The sequence below is a fragment of the Mobula birostris genome, chromosome 19 (assembly GCF_030028105.1).
Source record: "Mobula birostris isolate sMobBir1 chromosome 19, sMobBir1.hap1, whole genome shotgun sequence".
Lineage (NCBI taxonomy): Eukaryota > Metazoa > Chordata > Chondrichthyes > Myliobatiformes > Myliobatidae > Mobula > Mobula birostris.
Window position 1 is genome coordinate 52243022 of NC_092388.1, and position 20038 is coordinate 52263059.

At 46.9% G+C, this 20038-nt stretch overlaps 1 protein-coding gene across 2 annotated transcripts in view; it reads right to left on the reverse strand.

Moving 5' to 3' along the window:
• Nucleotides 1-20038, reverse strand: part of LOC140212595 (protein FAM8A1-like) — a 46241-nt gene that overhangs the window by 6390 nt on the left and 19813 nt on the right. Inside the window, exons 4-5 of one of the 2 annotated variants that reach the window (XR_011889755.1) lie at nucleotides 3149-3306; nucleotides 2179-2263 (exon numbers count right to left, since the gene is read on the reverse strand). Coding sequence is in view for 1 of the 2 variants with exons in the window: in XM_072283586.1 (XP_072139687.1) it covers nucleotides 2124-2263 (140 nt within the window). In the remaining variant the exon portion in view is untranslated. Of the gene's footprint in view, nucleotides 1-2123; nucleotides 2264-3148; nucleotides 3307-20038 lie in introns of those variants that run through there. The other variant, XM_072283586.1, reaches the window with a different exon arrangement.

The following is a 20038-nucleotide window of genomic DNA, read 5'->3' on the forward strand; positions in this document are numbered from 1 at the left end:
GCAGTGCAGAAACAGCCACTGGATTATTTAGGCCAATATTATTAAGCTTTTTCATAGCCTGTCTTCTCGGATGAACATAGTTCCTGCAAATTTCTGCCTGCATTTATGGTAAATTTTACAATCTCAAGTCTGGAACATGGTTTTGTAAAGTTCATGACTTCTTTTATTGACTATACCGAATAAAGCCAACTGAGTTTTACATAAGTGAAGGCTTTAAAAGAGCAATCTTTTTCTTTTGAGCAACATGCTGGTAGCACTTAATTGAGGGCATACTACAAGATTCGTTGCTGTTTGCATTAATTTGCTTATGCCAATAACTAAGTAACACTCTTAGTTTTCTCCACCCTTTCTCCAGGCCCTGTAATCCAAACAGGAAAAATCAACTACATATATTTCACAACTTGTAATATCACAAATCAATCTGCCCTTGGTATTTGATTGTAATATATCAAAATTTAGACCACTGAAAAATCAGAAATATACTCCTTAGAACATGGGGGATATTGTAAAGGGAAATTATCATCTTTGCTGCTAAAAATACAAGAGCAATTTTGTCAATTGGGTATTGTGAGAAACAAGATTAATTAATTGAACATTGCAAAGATGTCTGAAATGGTAAGTAAATTGGCCACAATAACTTGCCATGGTGTGTACAACAAGGTATACATGGAGAGGTGGTAAATTGGATTAGACATTGGCTCAATGGAAGAAGCCAAAGGGTGGTAGTAGAGAATTGCTTCTCCGAGTGGAGGCCTGTGACTAGTGGTGTGCCACAGGGATCAGTGCTGGGTCCATTGTTATTTGTCATCTATATCAACGATCTGGATGATAATGTGGTAAATTGGATCAGTAAATTTGCTGATGATATAAAGATTGGAGGTGTAGTAGACAGTGAGGAAGGTTTTCAGAGCCTGCAGAGGGACTTGGACCAGCTGGAAAAATGGTAGATGGAATTTAATACAGACAAGTGTGAGGTATTGCACGTTGGAAGGACAAACCAAGGTAGAACATACAGGGTTAATGGTAAGGCACTGAGGAGTGCAGTAGAACAAAGGGATCTGGGAATACAGATACAAAATTCCCTAAAAGTGGCCTCACAGGTAGATAGGGTCGTAAAGAGAGCTTTTGGTACATTGGCCTTTATTAATCAAAGTACTGAGTATAAGAGCTGGAATGTTATGATGAGGTTGTATAAGGCATTGGTGAGGCCGAATCTGGAGTAATGTGTTCAGTTTTGGTCATCAAATTACAGGAAGGATATAAATAAGGTTGAAAGAGTGCAGAGAAGGTTTACAAGGATGTTGCCAGGACTTGAGAAACTCAGTTACAGAGAAAGGTTGAATAGGTTAGGACTTTATTCCCTGGAGCGTAGAAGAATGAGGGGAGATTTGATGGAGGTATATAAAATTATGATGGGTATAGATAGAGTGAATGCAAGCAGGCTTTTTCCACTGAGGCAAGGGGAGAAAAAAAACCAGAGGACATGGGTTAAGGATGAGGGGGGAAAAGTTTAAAGGGAAGATTGGGGGGGGCTTCTTCACACAGAGAGTGGTGGGGGTATGGAATGAGCTGCCAGACGAGGTGGTAAATGCGGGTTCTTTTTTAACATTTAAGAGTAAATTGGACAGATACATGGATGGGAGGTGTATGGAGGGATATGGGCCGTGTGCAGGTCAGTGGGACTAGGCAGAAAATGGTTCGGCACAGCCAAGAAGGGCCAAAAGGCCTGCTTCTGTGCTGTAGTTTTTCTATGGTTTCTAAGCCATCAAAACAGATGAACCACCTTGGTTTGAGTTCTCTGTTGTTACTCTGGGCCTTAACACCAATGAACCTGGGTACTTGACATCTTACTTTATGGCACCTAAAAACATGTGGTCTCATTTCTCGATTCCATGTTCCACTTCAATGATCCTCAGAACCTAATTAAACTCACAGCTACCCACCAATTACAAATGTATGAAAATCTCACTATACAATGCCTTGAACAAGGCAGGATGGGACCTTGCAAATGAAGGAACAGTTGCATTATCTGCATGCAACACTGTGGCATTGCACAGCAAAACCCTCTGTCACACTAAAAGGGAATTGCTGATGGTTTCTTTTTAACTGCCGAGGTTACTTACGATGAGATGCTCACGTTGTGTGCCGGGACCACCAGCACCCGATTAGGAGCAACTAGCACTGAGCTGTCACAGGATACGACTCGTAACCCCAGCAGAAACTTGCCAGGTGTAGCCCCGCCAACTCCCCACAGGCAAACAATCTAATGGAGAAAACAACAAAATTGAAGTTACCTTGAATTTTTAAAAAACTATCTAACTAGCTACCACTGACAATTGTATTACCTTAAATAAATCACTATGGACACACACAGCCTTTCACATTTTCAGTATTAGACAAAGCATTTCTATTAATCTTGAAATATAGGCAAGACAGTCTGGTTAAAAAGGAAGCACATAAAATGCACCAAAACATGTCCTTATGAGAGACAGATGGAGGTCATCTGAAATATGGTACTTCTGACAATGCAGCTTCACTTCCAGGGCGCCTAGGCATAACTCAAGTAGCAGCAGTACTCTCAATGGATACGATTAAATATTCCCGTTTCAGCCTGTTACAGCTAAAAAGCACAACTGCTTCCAAGGGCAGTACAGTCAACAAGGATGTCTTAATGCACTTAAACGAACTATCACTGCTTAAAACCGACAGAAACAACACAGTCTGTGGTTGGAAGTGTCCACGGAGAAGACCGCGGAGTAAGTGCAGGCGCAGATCAGGATTACAACTGCGTTTAAGGAAATGGGGTTTTAAACTCCCTATACCAACTATCTTGCTGGCGAACGTGCAGTATCTGGTGAATAAAATTGATGATCTCAGAGCTCAGGTGCTGAATCAGAGGGACATTAGGACCGCGTGTGTCCTTTGTTTCACAGAATCCTGGTTAACCCCTTCTGTACCGGATGCGGTGATTCTGATTGACGGGTTTACTATACACCATCAGGACAGATCTATAGAGTCTCTCAAAAGCAGAGGTGGAGGAGTATGCCTCATGATCAACTTTCTTGGTGCACAAATATATCAGTGCTGTCCCAATTCTGCTCAGCAGACCTGGAATATCTAGTAGTAAAGTGTCGTCCTTTTTACCTACCACGGGAGTTCTCTGGGGTCATTTTGGTAGCAGTATACATTCCACCTCAGGCCAATGTCAAGCAGCCTTTAGATGATCTGAGCAATGGGATCAACATGCACGAAACAGCGTGCCCTAATGCCTTCACCATCGTTTTGGGAGATTTTGACCAGGCCAGTCTGAAAAAAAAATCACTAAGCAATTACCATCCATAGATCACTTGCAATACCAGAGGGAACAACACACTGGGCCATTGCTACACCACCATCAAGAATGCCTACCGTGCTATTCTACGCCCTCACTTCAGGAAGTCTGATCACCTGGCTGTACTTCTACTCCCTGAGTATAGGCAGAGACTGAAGACTGCAGCACCAGCAGTGAGGACCAAGAGGGTTTGGACAAAGGAAGCACAGGAGTGCTTACAGGATTGCTTTGAATCAGTGGACTAGACTGTATTCAGGGATTCATTTTTGAATCTGGACAAGTATGCAGAAGTTGTTACCAACTTTATTAAAATCTGTGTGGATGAGTGTGTGCCTATAAAGATTTACTGTACATTCCCAAACCAAAAGCTGTGGCTGAACCAGGAGGTACGTCATCTGCTGAAGGCTAGATCTGCGGCATTCAAGTCTGGCAACCCAGGCCTGTATCAGAAAACCAGGTATGATTTGTGGAGGGCTATTTCAAGGGTGAAGAGACAATTTCGAATGAGGTTGGAGGCGATATCAGATGCATAGCAACTCTGGCAGTGTGTTCAAGACATTACTTCCTATAAAGTGAAACCCAATAGTATGAATGGCAACGATGCTTCACTACCAGATGAACTCAACGCGTCCTATGCACGCTTTGAAAGGGAGAACACAACTACAGCTGTGAAGATCCCTGCTGCACCTGATGACCCTGTGATCTCTGTCTCAGAGGCCGATGTTAGGCTGTCTTTAAAGAGAGTGAACCCTCGCAAGGCAGAACATCCCAATGGAGTACCTGGTAAGGCTCTGAAAACCGGTGCCAATCAACTAGCAGGAGTACTCAAGGACATTTTCAACCTCTCACTGCTGCAGGCAGAATTTCCCACTTGCTTCAAAAAGGAAACAATTATTCCAGTGCCTAAGAAGAATAATGTGGGCTGCCTTAATGACCATCCCCTGGTAGCACACACATCGACAGTGATGAAATGCTTTGAGAGGTTGGTTATGACCAGACTGAACTCCTGCCTCAGCAAGGACCTGAACCCATTGCAATTTACATATCACAATAGGTCAACAGCAGATGCAATCTCAATGGCTCTTCACATGACTTTAGACCGCCTAGAGAACACAAACACCTATGTCAGGATGCTGTTCATCACGAATAGCTCAGCATTTAACACCATCATTCCCACAATCCTGATCAACACCTGATGACCCTGTAATCTCAGTCTCAGAGGCCAATATTAAACTGTCTCCCTCCCTCCGCAACTGGATCCTCGGCTTCCTAACCGGAAGACCACAGTCTGTGCGGATTGGTGATAACACATCCTCCTCGCTGACGATCAACACTAGCGCACCTCAGGGGTATGTGCTTAGCCCACTGCTCTACTCTCTGTATACACATGACTGTGTGGCTAGGCATAACTCAAGTACCATCTATAAATTTACTGATGATACAACCATTGTTGGTAGAATCTCAGGTGGTGACGAGAGGGTGTACAGGAGTGAGATATGCCAACTACCGGAATAGTGCCGCAGCAACAACCTGGCACTCAACGTTAGTAAGACGAAAGAGCTGATTGTGGACTTCAGGAAGGGTAAGACGAAGGAACACATACCAATCCTCATAGAGGGATCAGAAGTGGAGAGAGTGAGCAGCTTCAAGTTCCTGGCTGTCAAGATCTCTGAGGATCTAACCTGGTCCCAACATATCGATGTAGTCATAAAAAAGGCATGACAGCAGCTATACTTTATTACGAGGCTGAAGAGATTTAGCATGTCAACAAATACACTCAAAAACTTCTATAGTTGCACTGTGGAAAGCATTCTGACAGGCTGCATCACTGTCTGGTATGGAGGGGCTACTGCACAGGACTGAAAGAAGCTGCAGAAGGTTGTAAATATAGTCAGCTTCATCTTGGGCACTAGCCTACAAAGTACCCAGGCCATCTTTAGGGAGCGGTGTCTCAGAAAGGCAGTACCCATTTTTAAGGACCTCCAGCACCCAGGGCATACCCTTTTCTCACTGTTACCATCGGGTAGTAGATACAGAAGCCTGAAGGCACACACTCAGTGATTCAGGAACAGCTTCTTCCCCTCTGCCATCCAATTCCTAAATGGACATTGAAGCTTTGGCCACTACCTCACTTTTTTTTTTAAATATACTGTATTTCTGTTTTTGCACATTTTAAAAAATCTATTGAAAATACATAATTGATTTAGATAGATTAGATTCAACTTTATTGTCATTGTGTCAAGTACAGATACAAAGCCAATGAAATGCAGTTAGCATCTGACCAGAAATGCAAAGGATAGTGTTATTTACAAAATAACTGCGAATAAAAAGTGCCTAGCACACAAATATAGAAGTACTGAGACAGTACAATATGGGTGCAATACTGCTTAGCGCTGTGATGTGAGGTTCAGTAGTGTCACAGCCTCAGGGAAGAAGCTGTTCCTGTGCCTGCTGGTGCGGGAGCGGAGGCTCCTGTAGCACCTACCGGACGGGAGGAGAGTAAAAAGTCCATGGTTAGGGTGAGATGCATCCTTGATAATGCTTTTCGCCCTGCCCAGGCAGTGTTTATGGTAGATGTTCTCAATGGTGGGCAATTGGGTGCCGATAATCCGCTGGGCAGTTTTCACCACCCGCTGGAGTGCTTTGCGGTCCGATATGGGACAATTGCCATACCACACTGAGATGCAGTTTGTGAGTATGCTCTCAATGGTACAGGGGTAAAAGTCTGTCAGTATCCTGGGACAGAGGTGAGCTTTCTTGATCCTCCGCAGGAAATAAAGGTGCTGTTGTGCCTTTTTGATCAAGATGGAGGAGTTCAGGGACCAGGTGAGATCCTCAGAAATGTGGACACCAAGGAATTTGAAGCTTGATACATACTCCACTACAGCTCCGGTGATGTAGATGGGGACATGAGCGTGGTTCCTAGCATGCCTGAAGTCCACAATGATCTCCTTGGTCTTCTGGGTGTTAAGGGCCAGGTTTGTTGTCGGCCACCATGCGGCCAGGTGCTGGACCTCGTTCCTGTAGGCCGTCTCATCATCCCCTCTGATCAGGCCAACCACCATGGTGTCGTCTGCGAACTTGATTATGGAGTTAGAACCACGTACAGGAACACAGTGATAGGTGAAAAGGGAGTACAGAAGAGGCCTCAGCACACAGCCTTGAGGCACGTCAGTGTTCAGGGTGAGAGTGGAGGAGGAGAGGTTGTCTAACTTAACTGATTGGGGTCTGTTAGTCAGAAAGTCCAAGGTCCAATTGCAGAGGGATGAGCTGATACCAGGCTGGCGAAGTTTGGCGATCAGCTTGGAGGGGATCACAGTATTGAATGCTGAACTAAAGTCAATGAACAGCATTCTGACGTAAGAGTTGGGACTGTCCAGGTGGGTCAGGGCAGAGTGAAGTGCCGTGGAGATGGCGCCCTCTGTTGACCTGTTGGTGCGATAGGCAAATTGATGGGGGTCCAGGGTAGTGGGCAGACAGGATTTCAGATGTGATAGAACCAGTCTCACAACACACTTTGCAATGATGGGGGTGAGTGCAACTGGACGGAAGTCATTCAGGCCCGTGGCAGTGGAATGCTTCGGCACTGGCAAGATGGTGGTGATCTTGAAGCTTGTGGGGACAACTGCCTGGGCCAGGGACAGATTAAAAATGTTTGTGAAGACCCTAGCCAACTGCCCTGCACAGACTCTGAGCACACGGCCAGGTATTCCATCTGGACCAGCTGCCTTCCGTACATTCACCCTGCTCAGGATGGCTCAAACATCGGAGGTGGAAAGTGAGAGAGGCAGTTCACCAGGTGGGAGATCCGCTTTGAGGGTGACCTCCTTGTTCTCTTGGTCAAAGCGAGCGTAGAAGTAATTGAGCTGATCAGGGAGGGAAGCAGAGCTGGAAGGGGGCACAGTACTAGGTGGTTTGAAGTCTGTAATGACCTGTATGACATGCCATATGCGCCGGGGGTCCGAGGAGTTGAAATGCTCCTCGATCCTCTGCTTGTATGTGTGTTTAGTCTGAGAGGTTCCCCTCCGCAGGTTGGCCCTGGCTGAGCTGTAAGCCTCCCGGTCTCCAGACCTGAAGGCTGAATCTCTGGCTTTGAGTAGGAGGCGAACTTCTCTGTTCATCCATGGTTTCTGATTGGGGAGAACTTTTATTTGTTTTTGTGATGTCACTCTATCTACACACTTGTTGATGTGCTCAAGGACAGAGTTGGTATATAAATCAATGTTAATCTGAGAGTCTGTGGTGGTATGGGCAGCAAACACACTCCAGTCTGTGTGCTGGAATTGGTGCTGAAGAGCAGAGTCAGCACCCTCCAGCCAGATCTTAGTCTTCATTGTGGGTTTCACACGTTTAATGACCGGGCTATACTTGGGAAGCAGAAACAATGAAAGATGGTCGGACTGTTCCAGGTGGGGGAGGGTAGTGGCTTTGTAAGTGTCCGACACATTTGTGTAGACATGATCAAAGGTTTTATTTCCCCTTGTGGTGCATGATACATTTTGGTAAAATCTTGGAAGTAGGTTACAATGATTAAAGTCCCTAGTGACAATAAAGGCTCCATATGGATGCAATGTCTGCAGCTTGCTAATAGTGGCACTGAGGTCTTTCATAGCTACTTTGGCATTAGCATCCAGTGGAACACAAACTGCGACAGCATTGATGCATGTAAACTCTCGAAGTTGATAAAAAAAAAAGGTCTGCACTTAATAATCAGGTATTCCAGATCAGCAGAGCAATAAGTGTCAGGAATGGTAGAGTTAGTACACCATGATCGATTCACGTAGATGCATAAACCATCTCCTCTACTTCTACCTCTTGCTAGCTCTGTCAGCCCTGAAAACCGTGCGCCCTTCCAATTCCACCACTGTTTAGCCACATCTCCGTAAAAAAACATGACGTTGCAATCCATTGGCCTTCTTTGAGTGAGGGTCCAAGTCATTAGTTCGTCAGAGACCGAACATCGGCGAGGAAGATACTAGGTAGCGCTGGCTGGTGTGGATTTAGCCTTAGCCTATCACGCAAAACTCCACGCTTCCCCTGTATTTGTTTACGGTCTCGATGCTGGGCCCTTGCGGTGGGAGCAAGTTGAATGCAGCTCTGCGGTGTCCGGAGATAGTTGGTCGAAGTTGAATGGATAGTCCAAAACTGTGTTGGTGCATCGATAGTTAATGTCCAAAAGTGACTGTTTGCTGTAAGTATAGTTCACATAGCCCAATCGAGCAAACACGCAGGAAACAAGCAGATAAATTAACACTATTTTTCGAAATCTGGTAAGACACTGAGCCTCGTGATACACGCGCCGCCATCTCAAAGTAGCAAACTTATTTATTTATTATTATTTTATTATTTTTTCTCTCTCTCTGCTAGATTATGTATTGCATTGAACTGCTGCTGCTAAGTTAACAAATTTTACGCCACATGCTGGTGATAATAAACCTGATTCTGAACGGTTCCTCCGTTGATTGGTTTTCAAGAATTAAAAGAAAGGTGTGTGGTTGTGTACAGTTTCCATCTGTTAAGTTGCTTCTGGAAGCACTGATCAGCCTTCTTACATTTGTGGCAATCTTGCATTTCAGTTGGGAGGATTGGACTGGAATTTGAATAAACAACCCCAGCTTCTTCACATCCACTGCTGACATTGAGCTCTCTCACCCCGTCATTTGTCATTGTGCCTATTTCAGAAAAGGACACTTTTTTTTTAGATTATGAAGACACGCAGTCCTCTTTTATTGTCATTTAGTAATGCATGCATTAAGAAATAATACAATATTTCCTCCGGTGTGTTATTACAAAACATCATTTCCTCCAAATATTAAGAAACATGTCCATAAGACATAGGAGCAGAATTCGGCCACTTAGCCCATCGAGTCTGCTCCACCATTCCATCATGGCTGATTTATTATCCCTCTCAATCCAGTCTCCTGCTTTCTCCCCCTAACTTTTGACACTCTGATTAATCAAGAACCCTTCAAACTCCACCTTAACTAGACCAAATGACTTGGCCTGATCAGCCACCTGTGGCAATGGATTCCACAGATCCACCACCACACGGTGAAATAAATTTGTTCCTGATCTCTGTTCTAAATGGATGGCACTCAAATCTGAGGCAGCACCCTCTGGTCCTAGACTCCCCAAAATAGGAAACATCCTTTCCACATTGACTCTATCTAGGATTTGTAATATTTGATAAGTTTCAATGAGATCCTCCCTCATTGCTCTAAATTCCAGCAAGCACAGGCCCAGAGATATCAAATGCTCCTCATATGTTAACACTTTCATTCCTGGGATCATTCTCATGAACTTCCTCTGGACCCTCTCCAATGTCAATATTTCTTTTCTTGAGATAAGAGGCCCAAAACTGCTCACAATATTCAAGTGTGGTCGGGCCAATCCTTATAAATCATCATCATTAAATACTTGGTTTTGTATTCTAGTCCTCTCAAAATGCATGCCAACATTGCATTTGCACTGACACAACCTGCAAGTTAATCCTTCATGAATCCTGCGCAAGGACCCCCAAGCACCCCTGATTTTTTAATTTTCCTGTTTAGAAAATAGTCCATTGTAGCGGTGTGCTACACACAGCGCTAGAATAACGACATATTGTCGGTGAGTTGTAGTTGCGAGAAAAGAGATTTATTCAAACTTCGCGGCCTCCTTTAAAGCCTTCCCGTTCCCGCCCTCCCCGGGTGGGACTGCTGTGGGGAACACATATTCACAGACCCTTTCCGCGCGCGGATTTTTCCCCCTGCTGGCGAAGGTGGCCCTGGTGCCCTTTTTGGGGCTGGCCTCTCTGCCGGCGCGCGGCGTTTTATGAACTGGTTCGAGTGCGCTGGAAAGTGGGTCACCACATAACCACCCCCTCCCCCCGCCAGAACTGGCGATACCTCCCCCAATGTCCACAGTCTGGATCGGCCTCTGTTTGGGAGGTCTGCCCCTGCGCCACGGTGCCTGAGCCTGGACCGGCTGCGCCGAGTCCACATGGGCCGGTTTGAGTCGGTCCACCGTGAAAACCTCCTCTCTCCCCCCAGTGTCCAGCACGAACGTGGACCCGTTGCTCCTGATCACATTAAACGGCCCCTCGTAGGGCCGCAGTAGCGGTGCCCGGTGTTCGCCCCGTCGTACAAAAAGAAACTTACAGTTCTGCAGGTCTTTGGGTACGCAGATCGGGCTCTGTCCGTGCTGTGAAGTGGGGATGGGGGCCAGGTTACCGAGCCTCTCACATAGTCAGTCCAGGACTGCTGTGGGTTCCTCCTCTTGTCCCCTTGGGGCTGGTATGAACACTCCTGGGACTACCAGGGGTACGCTGTACACCAACTCGGCCGACGAGGTGTGCAGATCCTCTTTGGGCGCCGTGTGGATTCCGAGCAGGACCCAGGGAAGCTCGTCCACCCAGTTAGGCCCCTCCAGGCGGGCCATGAGAGCCGATTTCAGGTGACGGTGGAAGCGCTCCACTAGTCCGTTCGACTGTGGGTGGTAGGCAGTTGTGTGGTGTAGCTGTGTTCCTAAAAGGCTGGCCATAGCCGACCACAGGCTGGAGGTGAACTGGGAGCCCCTGTCGGAGGTAATGTGGGCCGGTACCCCAAAGCGTGCTACCCAGGTTGCGATCAGTGCTCCGGCACAGGATTCGGAGGTGGTGTCGGTCAGCGGGACTGCCTCTGGCCATCTGGTGAACTGGTCTACGATAGTTAGGAGGTACCGCGCTCCTCGTGACACTGGCAGGGGCCCCACAATATCCACGTGAATATGGTCGAACCTCCGGCGGGTGGGTTCGAACTGCTGCGGCGGGGCTTTGGTGTGCCGCTGCACCTTGGCCGTTTGGCATTGCATGCACGTTTTGGCCCATTCACTTACCTGTTTACGAAGTCCATGCCACATGAACCTGTTGGCGACCAGCCGGACGGTTGTCCTGATGGAGGGGTGCGCTAAGTTGTGAATGGAGTTGAAAACTCGCCGCCGCCAGGCTGCTGGGACGATGGGGCGAGGTTGGCCGGTAGCCACGTCACACAGGAGGGTCCTCTCACCTGGGCCTACGGGGAGGTCTTGGAGCTGCAAACCGGAGACTGCAGTCCTGTAACTAGGGATCTCATCATCTGCCTGCTGTGCCTCCGCCAGCGCTGCATAGTCCACCCCCGGGACAGGGCCTGTATGGTCGGTCTGGATAGTGCGTCCGCCACAACGTTGTCCTTTCCAGAGACATGCCGGATGTCCGTCGTGTGCTTGGAGATGTAGGACAGATGTCGCTGCTGGCGGGACGACCAGGGGTCGGACATCTTCGTGAACGCAAAGGTAAGCTGTTTGTGGTCCGTGAACGCGGTGAAGGGCCTACCTTCTAAGTAGTACCTGAAATACCGGATTGCCAGGTATAGTGCCAATAGCTCCCGGTCGAAAGCACTGTATTTGAGTTCAGGTGGTCGTAGGTGTTTGCTGAAGAACGTCAGGGGTTGCCAGCCACCCTTGAGGAGTTGTTCCAGCACTCCACCGACTGCTGTGTTGGATGCGTCCACCGTGAGGGCAGTAGGAACGTCTGTTCTGGGGTGCACTAGCATCACGGCGTTTGCCAAGGCTTCTTTGGTTTTAACGAAAGCAGCTGCGGTCTCTTCTTCCCAGGTAACGTCCTTGCCCTTACCCCACATCAGGGTGAACAGGGGGCGCATGATCTGGGCTGCTGAGGGGAGGAAATGGTGGTAGAAATTCGCCATACCCACGAATTCCTGCAGGCCTTTGATTGTGTTGGGTCGGGGGAAGTGGCGGACTGCGTCTACCTTGGTGGGCATAGGGTCGGGTCCGAACTGGCATTTGGCCAGGTTGATTGCCAGGCCGAATTCACTCAGTCGGGCGTAGAGTTGATGGAGGTGGGACAGATGCTCCTGACAACTACTACTGGCTATGAGGATGTCGTCCAAATAGATGAATGCAAAGTCCAGGTCACGTCCCACTGCGTTCATTAGCCGCTGGAACGTCTGTGCAGCAGTCTTTAGGCCAAACAGCATTCGGAGGAATTTGAAAAGGCCGAACGGGGTGATGAGTGCTGTTTTGGGGATGTCGTCTGGATGTACCAGGATTTGATGGTATCCCCGGACGAGCTCTACCTTGGAAAAGATCCTTGCGCTGTGTAGGTTTGCTGCAAAGCCTTGAATGTGCAGCACAGGGTAGCGGTCTGGTATTGTAGCCTCGTTCAGTCTGTGGTAGTCGCCGCATGGTCTCCAGCCCCACCCCCCCCCCACCGTTGCCTTGGGCACCATGTGCAGGGGGGAGGCCCATGGGCTGTCGGACCGTCGTATGATCCCCAATTCTTCCATATTCTTGAACTCCTCCTTTGCCAGTCAGAGCCTGTCCAGGGAAGCCTTCGAGCACGGGCATGAAGGGGTGGTCCATGGGTCAGGATGTGGTGCTGTACTCAGTGTCTGGGCATGGCTGCCATGAACTGCGGTGTCAGAACCGATGAGAAATCCACCAGGACCCTGGTGAATTCGTCGTCGGACAGCGTGATGGAGTCCAGGTGTGAGGCTGGCAACTTGGCTTCACCCAGGGAGAATGTTTGAAAAGTCTTGGCGTGGACTAATCGCTTCCCTTGCAAGTCGACCAGCAGGCTGCGAGCTCGCAGAAAATCCGCCCCAAGGAGTGGTTGGGCCACTGCGGCCAGTGTGAAGTCCCATGTGAACTGGCTGGAGCTGAACTGTAGCTGCACCGTGTGGGTGCCGTAGGTCTGTACTGTGCTGCCATTTGCGGCCCTCAGGGTGGGTCCCAGTTCTCTGTTGCGGGTGTCGTAACTCATTAGGGGTAAAACGCTGATCTCCGCTCTGGTGTCGACCAAAAAGCGGCGTCCCGATTGCTTGACCCAGACATACAGGAGGCTGATGGCCAGCCGCCGTAGTCATCAGTGGCGGCTGGCCCTGCCATCTCCCGGGAATTTGCAGGACGGTCTACAGCGGCGGGCCTCTGTGCCCCACCGCTGGTGGTAGAAGCACCACTGTTCATTGGCCTCCTCACTCCTGCCTCTGGGTTGTGTGCACGCTCTGTTGCCGGGCCTGATCTGGCCTGCTGTTGGGCATGCGGCTTGATGATCTGTGCGACGGATGCCCTTCTCTCCTTCCTGGCATTCCACAGCACATCTGCGTGGGTCGCCACCTCCCGGGGGTTGCTGAAATCTGTGTCGGACAGCAGTAGGCATATGTCCTTGGGCAGTTGCTCTAGGAACGCCTGCTCAAACATGAGGCAGGGTTTGTGTCCTTCAGCCGGGGCCAGCATTTCGTTCATTAATGCTGACGGCAGCCTGTCTCCCAAACCATCCAGGTGCAGTAAGCGGGCAGCTCGCTCGCGCCGTGAGAGTCCAAAAGTCCTTGTGAGCAGGGCTTTGAATGTTGTGTATTTACCATCCTCCGGGGGCGACCGTATAAACTCAACTTGTGCAGCTGTCTCCTAGTCGAGGGAGCTCACCACGTCGTAGTAACGGGTGGAATCCAAGGTTATCTGCCGAATGTGGAATTGGGCTTCTGCTTGTTCGAACCATAAGTGGGGTCGCAGCGTCCAGAAGCTTGGCAGTTTTAACGAAACTGCATGAACAGATGCAGCGTCGGTCATCTCCGGTCCAAATATCATTTGGGCCGTCGGGATCATCAAATGTAGCGGTGTGCTACACACAGCGCTAGAATAACCACACGGAGTCGGTGAGTTGGAGTTGCGAAAAAAGAGGTTTATTCAAATTTCGCGGCCTGCTTTAAAGCCTTCCCGTTCCCGCCCTCCCCGTGCGGGACTACTGTGGGGAATGCATATTCGCAGACCCTTCCCGCACACTGGTTTTTCTCCCTGCTGAAGATGGCCTGGCGCCCTTTTTGGAGCCGGCCCTCTGCCGGCGCACGCTGTTTTGTGAGCCGGTTCGAGTCTGCTGGAAAATGGGTCACCACACCATGCCCTTATTCCTTCTGCCAATGTGCATGATCATACACTTCCCTATACTTTATTTCATCAGCCACTTCTTTGCCCATTCCCCCAATCTGTGCAAGTCCTTTCACCCAGCTTTGTAATATTTGCAAACTTTGCCACAAAACTACCAATTCCTTCATCCAAATCATGGACATACAAACAAACTGAAAAACAACTTCTCTGTCTAGGTTGATGAGTCAACAGATTTCACCAATAAATGTCATGTTGTAGCACTTGTAAGATTTGTAGATGATAGTGAAAATCAAGAAAACATTTTCTGTCGCAAACAGCTGCCCAAAACAAGCAAAGGCTAAGATGTATTAAATATTCTGTCTTCATATCTGGAAACAAAACGTCTATCATAGAGGAACTGTGTTGGCATCTGTACTGATGGTGCCCCATCAGTGACAGGCTTTATGACAGGTTTCAATTCCCTTGTAAGAAAAAAAAAAGAAAATCCTGACATTGTCAAAACACACTTTCTTCACAGAGAGGTGCTGATGTCAAAAACTCCTTCAGATGAAATGAAAAATGTTCTGGATGATGCTATAAAAATGCTTAGCTTTATTAAACAAAGACCAGTTCACTCAAGAATGTTTAATAAACTGGACAAAGAGCTCACCAATCCCCTGCTACATACTGAAATCCGGTGGCTTAGCACAGAAAGAGTTCTCAACAGGGTGTTTGAGCTGAAAGTTGAACTGCAGGAGTACGTTCAAGAAAATAGTAGGTCAGATTTTGCTGACTGCTTTGAAAGAGGAAGAACTTTGTGAGCTGCAGTCTGATTGTGTGCTCAAGATGAGATTTACTGACCTGCTCCTGGCTTTCTGTGAAAGAAGAGAACCTTGCCATTCATAGGAAAACAATGAACATTTTGCTACAGTTTTCAACTTCTTACATGGGTGAGTAAGCTTTTTCTTGTTTAACAAGCATCAAGAGTGATTGTCCCATTTCAACTGAAGGTGAAATGAAGGCGTGTTTAAGGAGTGCTTATCTCAAGTTCGACCCAGAACTAAGTATTTGTGCAGCAAAAAACAAGCACGGGTTTCACATGCTAGGCTTATATTTGCGCTTGATCATGTCACTCAGGAAAAAAATGTTTTTTCAAAGTCTTGTATAAAACTGTGTCTTAGGCTATACTTTTATTCATACTACTTTGGCTTATGGTTTTTAGTAACTTTACTACTCAATGTCAACAAATTTTCATATGGTAAATAGCGTTAATTAAAATCAATTTACAACCTTCATTTAAATTAGATCTAACCAGCCTATCTTTAGAAAAATTAAACCCCATTTTTGCTTAAGCCAGATATTTAGCAGAAATATATTGTTTGCCTAATGAGTTGTTTTTTAATTTATGAAAGGGAAAGATTAATTTCAAGAAAGGTAAGCTAAGCTTAAACTACTTCTTTAAAAAAGGATGGCTAAAAAATCATTCTCTACTCAAAACAGCATTGCCAATTACTTTTGGATTATAATAACTAAAACTAAATATTTTTAGGGTTCCTCCAGGGCAAAAAGATTGAGAAAGGCTTGTCTACCCTAATATTTCCTTAAATAATTACAACAAATTTGTTAGAAAAGATTTCCCCTTTAGAAAACCATGCTGAATACAGACTGTTTTATCGTGTACCTTCAAATCCCCCAAAACCTCACCCTTAATAATAGACTCCAACATTTTCCCAACCACTGAGGTCAGACTAACTGGCCTATAATTTTCTTTCTTCTGCCTCTCTTCCTTCTTGAAGAGTGGAGCGACAATTGCAATTTTCCAGTCTTCAAGAACCATTCTAAATAGTAATTCTTTAAAGATCATTACTGATGCCTCCAAAACCTCTTCAGCATCCTGGGATTTAATCCATCTGGTCCAGGTGACTTATCTACCTTCAGCTTTTTCAACTTCCCAAGCACCTGTCCTTAGTAATAGCAATGACACTCACTTCTGCCCGCTGACACACTACTATTTCAGGCATTCTGCTAACATCTTCCAGTGAAGAATGACAAAAAAAAACCGTAAGTTCGTCCACTATTTCTTTGTCCCCCCATTACTCCCTTTCCAACATCATTTTCCAGCCGTCTGATATCCGCTCTTGTCTCTTATACACTTCATATATCTGAAAAGCATTTTGGTATCCTCTCTGATATTATCGACTACCTTCCCTTCACGTTTCATCTTTTCTTTATGGCTTTTTCAGTTGCCTCCTGTAGGCTTTTAAATGCTTCCTAATTCTCTATCTTCTCACTAATTCTTTCCATATTATATGCCCTCCCTTACTTTTATGCTAGCTATGACTTCCCTTGTCAGTCACAGTTGCCTCATCCTCCCTTTAGAATACATCTTCATTTTTGAGATTATCTATCCTGCACCTTCTGAATTTCCCCGAGAAACACCAGCCATTACTGTGTGGCAGTCATCCCTACTAGTGTCCCTTTCTAATTAACTTTGGCCAGTTGCTCTCTCACGCTTCTGTAATTTCCTTTAGAGGTCCTCCGCTGGTCAGGGCCAACCATGGACGTTGTATCCTCACTATCTACATGATATGAAAGCCAGGGCAATATGGTACGGAGGTGTTATGTACCCCTAAGTCTGCCTACTGATCAACACTGTGTGGTGCTCGGACACACTGGCACTGACAAGCTCCTGCAGCCTGGATCTGGAACACCTGTCGGTGAAGTGTCGTCCCTACTATCTGCCACGGGAATTCACTTCAGTCATACTGACAGCAGTCTATATTCCCCCCCAGGCAGACGTGGAGTGTGCTTTGAACATACTATATGCAAACATCAATGAACTTGAGACCAGGTATCCGGAGGCTTTGCTCATTACAGCCAGGGACTTTAACCAGGCCAACCTCAGAAAGGCGCTGCCAAAGTTATACCAACATGTCTCCTGCCCCACTACAGGCCTGAATATACTTGACCACTGCTACACAGCAGTCAAGGATGCTTACCGTTCCATCCCACGACATCACTTCAGAAATTCGGACCATCAGGCCGTACTCCTCCTCCCGGCTTACAAACAGAAACTGAAGCGGGAGGTAGTGACAAAAGTAGTGTCGCGTTGGATGGAGGAAACGGATGAGGTCCTCCGTGACTGCTTTGAATCAGTGGACTGGTTAGTACTCAAGGACTCAGCAGCTAACCTCTGAGTATGCCTCAGCTGTCACTGACTTTATTTGGAAATGCACGGAGGACTGTCTCTCTCGGAAGACGATCCAGGTATTCCCTAACCAGAAACCTTGGATGAATTATGAGGTCAAGTCCCTTTTAAAGGCTAGAGCTGCGGCTTTTACGTCCGGGGATACCAGTCGCTACACGGAATCCAGGTGTGAACTCCGGAAAGCCATTACGGGCACCAAGAGGCAATATCGAGCCAAGTTGGAAGCCCAAGCTAACCAAAGGGGTGCCAGTAGACTATGGCAGGGTCTAAATGAGATCACTGGGCGCAAAGAAAAGGCTGGGGATATCAATAACTGTGGCACTTCTCTTCCTGATGAACTAAACGTATTCTACGCAAGATTCGAACAGAAGAGGAGCGTCCCACTCCCTCCGGATGAACCGGATCTGGTGGCATCGAGATTCATCGTCACCGAGGAGGACGTTAGAAGGGCCTTCCTGAAGGTAAATCCAAGGAAGGCGACGGGCCCAGATGGTGTCCCGGGACAGGTTCTCCGGGCCTGTGCAAGCAAGCTAGCTGGAGTGTTTGCTGACACCTTCAACTGCTCCTTGCTTCAGTCTAAGATCTCCTCGTGTTTTAAAAAGGCAACGATAACCCCAGTGCCGAAGAATAGCAAGATGGCATGCCTGAATGACTATCGACCTGTGGTTCTGACATCAATTGCTATGAAGTGCTTCGAGAGATTGGTTATGGCACACATCAACCACAGCCTACCGGTCAACCTCGACACTTTGCAATTCGCCTACCGGAGCAACAGGTCAACAGCAGATGCCATCTCTCTGGCCCTACATTCCTCCTTAGAAGACCTGGAGAATAAAGACGCATACGTAAGGCTCCTTTTCATTGACTACAGCTCTGCCTTTAATACCATCATTCCAAATAAACTGCTCTGGAACTTGGGCCTTAGCACTCAGATCTGCAGCTGGATCTTCAACTTCCTCACAGACAGGACCCAGGCTGTAAAAATAGGGGACAAGCTCTCCTCTACAATCACTCTGAGCACCAGTGCCCCACAAGGCTGTGTACTCAGCCCCCTACTGTACTCACTGTACACCCATGATTGTGTAGCCAAGTTTCCATCAAACTCAATATATAAATTTCCTGATGACACAACAATTGTAGGCCGTATCTCGGGTAATGATGAGTTTGAGTACAGAGGAAATTAAGAACCTGGTGGCATGGTGCGAAGACAATAACCTATTCCTCAACATCAGTAAGACGAAGGAATTGGTTGTTGACTTCAGAAGGAGTAGTGGACCACACGACCCAATTTACATTGGTGGTGCGCATGTGGAACAGGTCAAAAGCTTTAAGTTCCTCGGAGTCAATATCACAAGTGACCTGACATGGTCCAACCAAGCAGAGTCCACTGCCAAGAAGGCCCACCAGCGCCTTTATTTCCTGTGAAAACTAAAGAAATTTGGCCTGTCCCCTAAAACCCTCACTAATTTTTATAGATGCACCATAGAAAGCATTCTCCTAGGGTGCATCACAACCTGGTATGGAAGTTGTCCTGTCCGAGACCAAAAGAAGCTGCAGAAAATCATGAACACAGCGCAGCACATCACAAAAGTCAATCTTCCGTCCTTGGACTCACTTTACACCGCACGCTGTCGGAGCAGTGCTGCCACGATAATCAAGGACACGACACACACAGCCAACACACTTTTCGTCCCTCTTCCCTCCGGGAGAAGGCTGAGGAGCTTGAAGACTCGTACGGCCAGATTTGGGAACAGCTTCTTTCCAACTGTGATAAGACTGCTGAATGGATCCTGACCCAGATCTGGGCAGTACTCCCCAAATATCTGGACCTGACTCTCAGTTTTTTTGCACTACCTTACTTTCCATTTTTCTATTTTCCATTTATGATTTATAATTTAAATTTTTAATACTTACTAATTTTTAATATTTTTAATATTTGTAATCCAGGGAGCAGAAAGCGTAGAATCAAATATCGCTGTGATGATTGTACATTCTAGTATCAATTGTTTGGCGACAATAAAGTATAAAGTATACAGTATATTTTTTATGGACTATACCTTTAAAAAGAGAGAGAGGCAAGACTGTTTTGAGATGGTTATGGTTTCTCTGCAGCATGTTTACATTTCTGCAAGGACACTGGCAGCTTCTAAGTTCTTACAGAGAGAGAAAAGGGAGGAGCTACTTGATGGACAGCTGGTGTTCAGCATGGTGAGATAAATAAAGGTCAGATGATAGACTCAAAAACACATGATTTTGGACACTGGATGAGCTTTGTTGTGCCCACAGAAAGGTGGTTTTTTGGAGGATCGATCAGTGGCTCTCACAGTGTGGAAAAGGTGTGACCGGTGGGGAGTTATTAGTGTGCCCAACCCTCGCCTGGGTTGATAGCTCCAGCACAGAAGACAGTCTCATTTTTTGTGGTCACATTCGTGACTTTAAAGGAAGAGAAGAGGGGAGAGGAAGGTTTGAAACAGAAGAAACCTAGTGACAAAGAGGTCACTGTTGGGATTTTCTCCTCTGTAGCCCGTGAGGGTGAGTTTGAGTTCCATTCAAATACAAAGGCGTGACTGTCATTTATGAATACCACTTGTGTGTTACCCTTGTTTGGGTGTGGTAGTTAA